We start from the raw sequence: 10,143 nt of genomic DNA, 5'->3' as shown, positions 1-10,143 counted from the left end.
TATTTATTTATTTTATTCTGCTGTGCTAACGACACCCACAACCCTCCACAACCATGTCCTGATAGTTCTTTAACACGACCTTTTCATTCTCATCAAGGTACAGCATGGAGATAGCACTGAGGTCCGTGGGTACACAGCATGCCTTGGGGATCTTAGAGTTCACAGAGTTGACCAAAGTCTGCACAATGGCGTGATTAGTGGAGTTGAGGTGATCCGCCAGGGGGAAAGGGCACTCCCCCTGGCAGTAGAAGGCATGATACCCCGGAGGGGCCACAATCCAGTCATTCCACCCCACGTCACTGAAGTCCACATACAAAGGCTGTCTCTTGCAGCTGGACTTAAGGCGTTTTCTCTGCTTGTGTTTCACTTGACGCTTCTCCCTTCTGTGCAGAGGATGCCCTTTTCCATCATGGCCGAACGTCACTAGCAAGGGCCGTATCTGTGACCAGTTGTGTTCGTCCTGGTGCAAAGACCTGCTAATCCTCACGTGCCTCTTTGAGACATCGTGCTTTTCCTCTAAATGGGCCACTTCCACCACAAACCCGTGGTTGGTGTGGCCCTGCGCGGTCCACCGCATCACAGCGGGGGTGACATCGAAACTTTCCCACCGGCTCGTGTTCTCATTCACCAACCTGGTGTCCAAGAGTCTGGTCACAGGGAAGGGTGAATTGGACGTTGCAGGTTTTATAATTTCATAAATATTAATTCGGTGGTGGAAACTGGTATTGTCTCCCAAAGCTTCCTGCATTTGTTCCCGAAAGACCTGAAGTTCTGCTGAGGTGATAAACTCTTCGGTGGGGATTGAACTTAAATTAAAGAAGAATCGCCGGGTCGTTTTCCCACTGATTTCTGGCAGTTCTTCCAAAGATTCTAATTTTATAAACATGGGGAAAAAAAGAAGACAAATCATTCAGTACAAGAAGTGATAACCTGATTAGGCATGAGAATGTTTGAATCTCATTGAAGGGTTTGATTCAGCTCATGCAAAAGTTTGCAACAAGAAAACAAAAACTTCAAGAGTGGTGCTAACTCAGAGGTAGAGTGCTTGCCTTGTACACACCGAGTCTTGGGTTCATTCTTGGTGACACACACAGAGAAAAAAAAGAAAAATGTCATTTTAAAAAATACCCTCTCCTTTATGTAAATGGTCATGCCAACATGCATACCATGAAATAAATTTCCTAATTAATTTTTATACTTTTCATCCACTGCAAGGACATGGTTTCCAGGCAGGTATAATAATGGGGAAAATGCTGAAGCATTTCTTTGGAACTCACACACATGATGACCAAAAAGTCAGAACTATAGTCAGTAGAGGTCTAATGAGTGAGGAGTTGAGGAAATTATCGCATTTCTTTTTTTAAAAAAGGCTTTAATGTCAATCCCTTAAGCGGTATTCTAAAACATTACTCTGCAATTTAGATGATTTACAAATCTTGATATACAGATTTCAGCTTCCTAATTAAAGACTCTGAAACTCAACATCACCGATGACATTTAGCAAAGCGCACCCTACTATTTTACTCAAAAGTCCAGAGACAAAGGCATTTACAGGGATCTACTTTGGAAATGTATGGGTGGTACTAGGAACTGCAGTAATTAAAGTCTAACAATTTCAAGAGAAATAGCTTCCTGATTGTTTGTTCTCTCACCTCCTTATGACCTCAAGAATCAAAAATCTCATTTCAGATGCTTTTGGGAAAAAAATGACTTTGTTTTCTGTGTGTATTCTTTATGTTTTATCAGCCATATTTTTTTTAAATGCCTACACCAATAATAGACTCCACGATAGACAAAAAAAAAAATCGAAACAATTCATAAAAATACCATTATGAATTTCAGGATACTAGAAGCAATCTCATCCTATTACAGATTCATTTTTCTACATCTATTATCACTATTTCAGAGCCATTTAAAGGACCTTCCATAAAAGTCTGCCTCGTTCAGATTCCTGCACTGCAGTTCTAAGATGTATGATTTTCCAAGTAAACAGTAAAATATAACCTGGCAACTTAAATGCTTGTAACTGACAGCTGATCAGGGCACAATATTATTATTACATTGATAGTGAATACCACCAGAATTTGAGACATTTTGGTTTATATTCTTCTAAGTTTACTGAATCCCATTATTTGTGTCCAAAGAAAGTTACCTACTTCATTTAGGACCTCAACTCAAGTGCTAACAAAATATACTTTGACATAGTTCTATGTCATAAAATTATTTCATTAATTGTACAGTTATATTTTTTGTAAAAACAAAGAGCTGTAGTTACTCACAGAGTCTAGATCAGTGATGGCAAACCTTTTAGAACTTTCAATGATACAGACAGCAAGTTGCAGCATGCACGCCACAGGTTCGCCACCACTGGTCTAGATGCAAAGGAGAGTCACGTTGGATGGCTCACTTCCAGGTTTTACCCACATAAACCTTCCCCACCAAAAGGCCAGTCACTGCAAGCTCAGCAGAAGCACTGAGTTCACCTGGTGCCATTTACACCGAGATATGGAATGATGCTTTCATACAGTGCTGCTGAACTTGAGCCTTCTGAGATGACTAGGAGCCATTACATCTCAATGCAGAAGCTAATTCAGTGGGTCTGAGGAGAGCCTGAGTCCTGCATTCCCAAGGAGCTCTTAAGTAAGAGGATGTTTCCAGCAGATGAAATGCACATTGGATGTCACAGTTTTAAAGGATGTTTTCCACATTCAAGCATTGCCAGAGGAGTATCTTTTAAAAGTACCTTTCTGCTAAATAATAAGAACATGTATAGGACCATTATTGTTGGCCAAGGAGTAAGAGTTAAGGCTACAGTAGGCCAGAGACTCAAATAGAAGGGTCTTTTAAAATTCTTCTAGGCATTGAGACTGTCATGCCCAAAGAATAATCTTCCATAGTCCTTTGGTACCCTGTCATCCAAACTTCTTGGGGACAGCTTTCATGATCAGCCCACACTCGGAAGTCCCTTGGAAGCCAATGGTTCTTCGGGCTAGACATGATCACTAAAATCACCCTTCTGCCAACTGAACCAGGACTCCTACCAGGGGCTTAAACAAGTACCAAGAATTGCTTCTTTTTAAAAGTCCCTTCTTCCTACCATCGAGGAGCCACTGTTTCTGCTAGAAGGCACTTTTTCAGAAGTGAAAATCAGCAGCATTCCCCCAGGCTCCAGACACCAAACTAGAAACCAACTGAGTTCCCTGCTTCCTGATGCCAGCACACCAAGACACGCTCTCCGTTCTTTCAAAGAGGGGAAAGGTGAACCACTCAGGGCACTTCATGAATAGCTCTGTATTGATCAAAGTACCTGGAAAGATCACAATAGCAACAAAAGTCCTGAATTCCAGTCCATAAAGGAAAAGGAAAGATATGATCAGCATGTGCACGTGGACACATGCACACACGGCCAGAGGATGACGATGACGGGACAATTTTCAAGGGAAGTATGAGAGAGAGGTAAATGAAATCTGGAAGATGGGTGTAAAAAGGAGGCATAAATAGGACAATAACCCTCTAAAATAAAGATAAAATCATATAAAAGCGCCAGTCTCCAACCAGATACACAGAAAATAGCAATTTCCTGTGGTTCAAAATTTCACTGGAGGTAAAAGCCTTAGCAAAACAGACTGGCTTAGTGGCCTCAGCAAAGGAGAAAATCCCACTATTACATAGTAACAGGCCACACAAAGTGCTTTCTCCAACCTTCCAACTGCACTTGCACCAAGCTAATCCTTGAAAAATCCCCACCCTACTCTCACCACAGCGGCCTCCGCTATGACAGCAGACTCCGTTTGCTGTTGTAAGTCAGGTCTGCTCACAGAAACCTCCCTACCCCAGGAAATCAGTGTCCAAGGTTAGGGCACATGGCACCTCCTGCCCAAGAGAAATGTCTCAATCTTCTTTTCTTGAGGGTGGAGGACTCTAAACCTATTTGAAACAAAGCCTATTAAAGAAATCATCTACAAATCACAGGAAGCCTGGGGACTCTGAAAGCACAATGTAGGTAGTATACGATTTGGGGAGGCGTACGCAAGTTGTTAATTCCCTGTATATATTCCTTATTGGATCAGCTGAACTTGCTGAGAGGTTTGAGGAGTCTCAACCTAAGTTTATGGCCCTCTAATGTTATCAACCAGGTAGATGGAGCCATGGCTGTGAAAATGTGGGAAAATGACGAAAACTAAGGCAAAAATTTGACCTGTCTTCCAAAAGTGAAGTCCTAATTCAAACATCTGCACTATGTCGATTACTCATCATCCACTTCAAAATTATCCAAAGATGTAGGAGAGGTCTACCCTGGCCTCCTCCCCTAGAGAAGGGGAAAATACAGCATAAAAAGTTACCATGATGTTAACTGGTTGCTTTTTTGTGACAGTTTTGTGTTCATAATGTTACGTGAATCATCTCACAACAAAGTGATTAGAGAGGAACCATGACCATCTCCACTTTGTAAGTGAAATAGTTCAGAGAGGTTATGTAACTTAACTAAGGTCACAGGGTTATGAGCTTGAGGAGTGTACTGAGGTGCCCACATTTCTAGCCACTAGACGGCACTGGCTCACAGGGGAGGAGTCAAAGCCTCCAGCAACAGTCAACACTATCTGGGAACAATACTTAGTGCAATGGCAATTGCAGAGTAAGTTCTGTCCTAACTAAAGGATAGGAATGTACTACCCAGGCGTGATGCAGACGGTAGACAGAACTAAGCCAGCCAGAAAGTAAAGAGGCACGGGTCCACTGGAACATGCAGATCTTGTTTAAAGCCACTGCTATTTTGTGACTGTACTTCTGCCCCAAAGCATGGTGAGGTTTATTTTAAAAGTAAGTTATCATTATGCTTTGAGAATTTTGCGACATTCTTTGGATAAAAAACAAAACAAAACAAAAAAGCCCTGTACTAAAACAGTAACAATGCCTGCAGATCTGCTGGGAAATCAATAAGGTTGGAGATTTCGGTCTTATAATAAAACCAAAGTTGCTGTGTATGATGGATAAGATTTTCTAGAAGATAAAATAATCATTATGCCAAGAAATAAAGAAATGGGATGCAAAAGGTTACAAAGACCAAATGGTTTTTAAGACAACAAAGGAATCGATGACTAGAGCAAAGGGGAACCTAGCGGTCATCATTAACCCTGATTTGGCCTCTGCTCGCCCTTGACACCAGCACTGCTGCAATGATCACCACCCTTCTTATACTGACTACTTACTGAGATACCCAAAGCTCTAGTCCAAGAGACCCAGCAGCTCAAGGAGAAGGAAGCAAAAAGGAACAGGTGGAATTACACAAAAGAAGTGGAACCGAAAACATCAGTGCCAAGAACTCTCATGGAACACCAAAGCCCAGTCTCCAGGAGCATTTTCAAACAGAGTAACCGTCCCACCCAACAGGGCCATTGTAATCACACTGTACCACCTGGGGCGCTAGGGAAGCACCCCTAATGAGTACTGGATCGGGGTGTCTACACATCCCCATGCCCAGTGCAAATCTGTGGCACCCATTGTCCTTTACAGAGTAATGGTTGTTTCTCAAACTTTCCTATATAGATACTTTCATGGTAACATCTGTGGGAACAAGATTCATCTCTACTTGAAAGCTTTTGTCACAGAGACAGATAATGGAGTTATTTCATGCATTAAGGAAGACTGCGTCCTTCAAAGTCTGGAGAACAAGCACATGGTACTTCTATGTTCTGATCTGTCAACAAAGCAGGATGGCTTTCTCAGAGCCAATGAAATCAACCAATGTGGGGCTGGGGATTTAGCTCAGCGGCAAAAGCGCCTGCCTGGCAAGCGCAAGGTCGTAAGTTCGGTTCCTGGTACCCGAGAAAAACCAAAAAAAAAAAAAAAAAGAAATCAACCAATGCCAAAGTAATTCTAATGGCAGCAAAGCATAACCCAGTCTTTCCAGTTGGTGAGGTGATTTTTCTGCACACAGTGCACTCCTAAAAGGCCCATATGGCTGATGTATTTTTAATGACTCTGAAAAAAAGAGAACTTTAGCACAGGTTGTGCCCTCCCCAAGCCATTGTAGAAAGGACTGCAATAACGTCCAACAGGAGAAATGAGAACTGATAATGGCATCTCAAATCACTCATTTTGGAGCCTGAACATACACACATTGGTTGAAAGAACTCTATCCTTGTCCCTTTTGTCTCATAATTCTACCAAATTCACTGACATTATTTACCAAAAACCCCTCAACATTACTGTAATAGGGTCCTTTTGGTTCTTTAACACGTAAATATCTATTAACCTTCTAGAAACTAGATCGTTTTTTGGAACCAGCAGCCTTAATCACATGGTTTATTAAAAGATTTTTAGTAGCACGTAAGGTAGAAGGATGCTTATAAAAATCAAATTCTGGATTACACAATAATGAATAGCCTTTAAAAAGTGCTATATCCAGTCTAATGGTGGCATTCTTGTCATAATGAGAAAAGAAATGGATTTATTGAAAGTGAGGGCCAAAATTACATAGCTTTTGTCTATCATCTGCATGCACTAAGAGGTAAAGTTATTGCAAGCTGATGTTGAGCTAGTTGGTAACTGCTGTACTGTTTGACACATAATATTCACATTTTTAAAGATGTAAGTTCAACTTTAAAACTCAAGCACACATTAAGTCAAAATAACAGTCGAGTAATATAAAGTCTAAGTTCTGACCAAGTCATTTCTAGATAAAGTAAGAGAAATATACAGACTTACTGATGAAGTCATCACCCAACTGAATGTCTTAGGTATTACCTGACCTAAAGGATCCTACTTTTAAGGTACAAGGCAGTCACAGTACCTTCCTTCTACAGGTACCTACCTACCTGCCTTCTAAAGTTAAGGATGGTTTCTACGCTAAATTTCCAGAAGAGGTGGCTTAAACAGCTGTGCTTGCTGCTTTTCTATCCAGAAAAACTATTCCTAATCAATGTCAGATGGGAATAATGAGCCGGCTCTATAATCATCGCTGGGTTAGGATAACAGAATGTACACAAATGAAAACATTCCTAACATAAGACAACAGACAACTTCTGGTTTCAATGGGGGACCGTAAGGGAGTGGAAAGAGGGTCTTACTGCACCTGGAAGAAACCTCTGCCTTCTGCTAGCAGAGAGCATTGTTGAAGTGGATTTGGAACAGAAGCATTCATTCAGTACCCACTTCATAAGGTACCTGGCTCAGTGAAGGCATTTGTGCTCTCACATTCGGGACTTCTTCCCATCATCAGCCCTGGTTCTCAGAAGAATGTCTTCCTTCACACTGAGAAAAACTTTGGGCTGTGCCATTTCTAATCTGTTTCTAACAGTGCACAGATCAGCACTTGAGAAAGACCACCCCAGCAGGACAAAGCTCTCAAAAGGGAACTTCACTTCCCACTCCTTAATAGTCTACGAATAGGTGCTCTGTAACATGCACTTCTTCACCCTCTGCCCTCTTTTCTAGAACTTGAAGGATACCATTCTCTGTGCAGGGAATATTAAGTCAAAGGGCCTTTAAAACTATATCAAAAGAACGGAGATGGAGCCTGTGTTTGACTGATTGCCCTAAGAAGTTAGGTTCAACAGATCTCAGTAGCTGCTCTAAGACATTTCAAATCTACTGAATACCTTTCTGATGAAACAAGCACAAATATCCTACCTTCGGAAACCACACTGAATATCATAAAAGCAAAAAAAAAAAAAAAAAAGTCCACATTTCACTGCACATGAAGGAAGCAGGCAGCTGCTGCAAAGCTTTTATCTGAAGGCTTGCCTTGTCTCTACCCGGAGCCTAAGATTTAAGCGCAAGACAAGAAAGTCATTGTGGAAACAAAAAGATTGATTTCAGAATTGATCTCCCAGGAGGATTAAATAAGGATTCGAAATCTTCCAAACTAGGTCCAGATCAACTGTAAACTAGAAAGACTTTGAGGCCCTGGGCTTTGATTTGTCAATACTACTATCTCTAAAAATTCTGCCCTTGGCTCTGTCTAAACTTAAATTCCCAGCTTAAAGAAGACGCAGATTTATAGAGCAAGCGTTTCCAAACAGATTGTAAGAAATCCCAATCCTGCTCAGGCTCCCGCTGTGGAATTCTTGCTGACTAGGGGCGTGCCTTTGACCCTCACCTTCCCCATCTCTGGATGCCTCTCCGGTTCCTGGGGGAGGAGCTATTCTCCTGGCCGCTGGCCAGGGGAAGGGTGCCGAGGCACCCGAGGGGAATCCCGGGTTCCCTGCCGCACAGGCAGTGTGCCCAGTGGCAAGCAAGACTGGAAAGGTCAGCAGCGCCCTGGCCAACCCGCCTCTGCAGGACCCGGTCCACCGCTCGCCAGCCTCACCTTCGTGGTGGAAGCTGCGCACCGTGTTGGCGCGGCTGGCCGCCCTCTCCAGCCGCTGGTCCGGGACAGGCGCGCCAGGCTGGCCCGAGTGCCGGCGGTACAGGTCCAGCATGTAAGGGGGCACCACGGCGTCCCTGCTCGGGGTGGGTCTCTGCTTCAGGCCGAACATGCTGAGCAGCCGCAACTCGAACTCGCTCAGGATGTCGTCCGAGGGCTGGGACGAGGCGCGGCCCGACGACGCAGCGAACTTCCTGCGGCCCAGCTCGGGAATCAGGCCGGCCGCGCCGCCCAGGAGGACCTGGGGAAGCAGCAACGCTAGAAGACAGCGGGTCCCGGCCACCATGGTCGACCTGCGGACAGGGCCGACGTGAGTCACCCGAGTTCCCCGCCCAGTCCTCCCGCCCGCCCGCCCCCGCGGCCCGGGCTCTGCGCCGCCGCCTCCAGGGTGCCCTCCAGGCGCGCACCGCTCGAGGGCTCACCAGTCCCTGAGCACTGTCCCACTCCAATCCCATTCTCGATCCACCTGACTTCTGATTTGGGATTTTGCCCTCATCCAAGTAGAGTGAGCGACTGCCACCTTTTTGTCTCTGATACCAGATCTGACAGCCCGTGCTGGAAATCTGGGAAAAATCACCGTTTGTCTGGCACCCTGGTCCCCTACAAACCCGCACACGGTCCAGTGCTCACTGGCGTATAAATACGCATCAATAGTGCATGTGACTTCCTGAGAGGCACGGTATAGAACTTACACACACACACACACACACACACACACACACTCACACATAACCAACGCGCGCGTCTGTAACTTCCAGACCTGTAAACTCAAGCCCACAACTTCGGAAGGCGCCTGCAACTTGTTGCTCACGCCCCTAACCATAGGGGTGAACGACCACTCACTCCATCACCCTCGTGCCCTCCAGAAACACAAGGAGCTTCCTGCAATTATGTAAATGGCACTATCTACTAATGCACATGTCAGCTGTTAAAAAACACTGGCACCGCAGTACTGCCCCCTCGCACTTCTGGAAACAAATCCGTGAACTCCAACTCCTAGCCCTTTCCTTCCCGAGTGAAAAGCGCAGGTCTCCCGGAGAAACCTGAAGAATGAATTAGGGATTGCCAAGGCCAGAAGTACAGGTTGGCGACTAACGGCTGAAATCCAGGGGCCACTCTCTCAAAGGGATTTCTTTAACTGTTTTTTAATCGTCTAAATGTTAAGTCTTTATAATATACCGAAAAGGGGAGGGAGGGTCTGGGCGGTGGGGTGGGGTTGCCCCGCAGAGCTGGGCTGCACGTGGACCCGCCGCCGGGTCTGTTTATGTCCAGCCTGTCCTGCCCCAGGAGGCGCTGAGCCCGGAGCCGCGGCCCCCACCCTGGCCGGCCCGACCCCGCTCCTTTACCTTTAGGAGCCCGCAGTCCGTCTAGGAAGCACGCGGAGACACGTCCATTGAAAGAGCCTCCACATGGAAAAAGCTCTGTCCGAAGGGCCCGGTGCGGGGACCGGGTGTCCGTCCCCTTTCCCGGCCGTACAGTCGCCTCCTCGCGCAGGGAACAGCGTCCCGGGTCGGCCCGGCGGCGGGGTGCGGGGCTCGGGACGACCGGCTGGATCCCCGGCCGGCAGAGGCACGGGCGCTGGGGAGCGCAAGTCACTCTCCCTGCAAGTTCAAGAAGTCTCCAGCCAAGTGCTGACACACAGCCGCGAGCAGGGGGAGGAGTGCGGGGCCGGGCAGGGACGGGAGGGGAGAAGGGAGGCTGGTGCTGTCGGCGTCCTCGGGCACCGGCGTTCTCGGGACGCGCGGCCGGCTCCGGGGCTCGGGGCTCGGCGCTAT

General features: G+C 45.8%; 2 protein-coding genes across 2 annotated transcripts; both read right to left on the bottom strand.

The window, feature by feature from the left end:
• On the bottom strand, positions 1-9,799 carry Bmp2 (bone morphogenetic protein 2). Its single transcript, XM_005380857.2, has 3 exons — positions 9,715-9,799; positions 8,312-8,661; positions 1-870 (listed from the first exon to the last, which is right to left on the bottom strand). The coding sequence occupies exons 2-3, from the start codon at positions 8,652-8,654 to the stop codon at positions 26-28; spliced, it is 1,188 nt and encodes a 395-aa protein (XP_005380914.1). The 5' UTR covers positions 8,655-8,661; positions 9,715-9,799; the 3' UTR covers positions 1-25.
• Positions 9,715-10,143, bottom strand: LOC106146333 (translation initiation factor IF-2-like; the record flags this gene model as incomplete). Its single annotated transcript, XM_013512099.1, is given in 1 exon segment — positions 9,715-10,143. A coding segment is annotated over 1 exon segment (183 nt), but the record flags the coding sequence as incomplete, so codon positions are not given.

This window comes from Chinchilla lanigera, unplaced genomic scaffold, assembly GCF_000276665.1.
Source record: "Chinchilla lanigera isolate Chin_1 unplaced genomic scaffold, ChiLan1.0 scaffold00014, whole genome shotgun sequence".
NCBI classification, from domain to species: Eukaryota; Metazoa; Chordata; class Mammalia; order Rodentia; family Chinchillidae; genus Chinchilla; species Chinchilla lanigera.
Note: the sequence above shows the minus strand (reverse complement) of the source record. Positions and strands in the feature narration are given on the sequence as shown.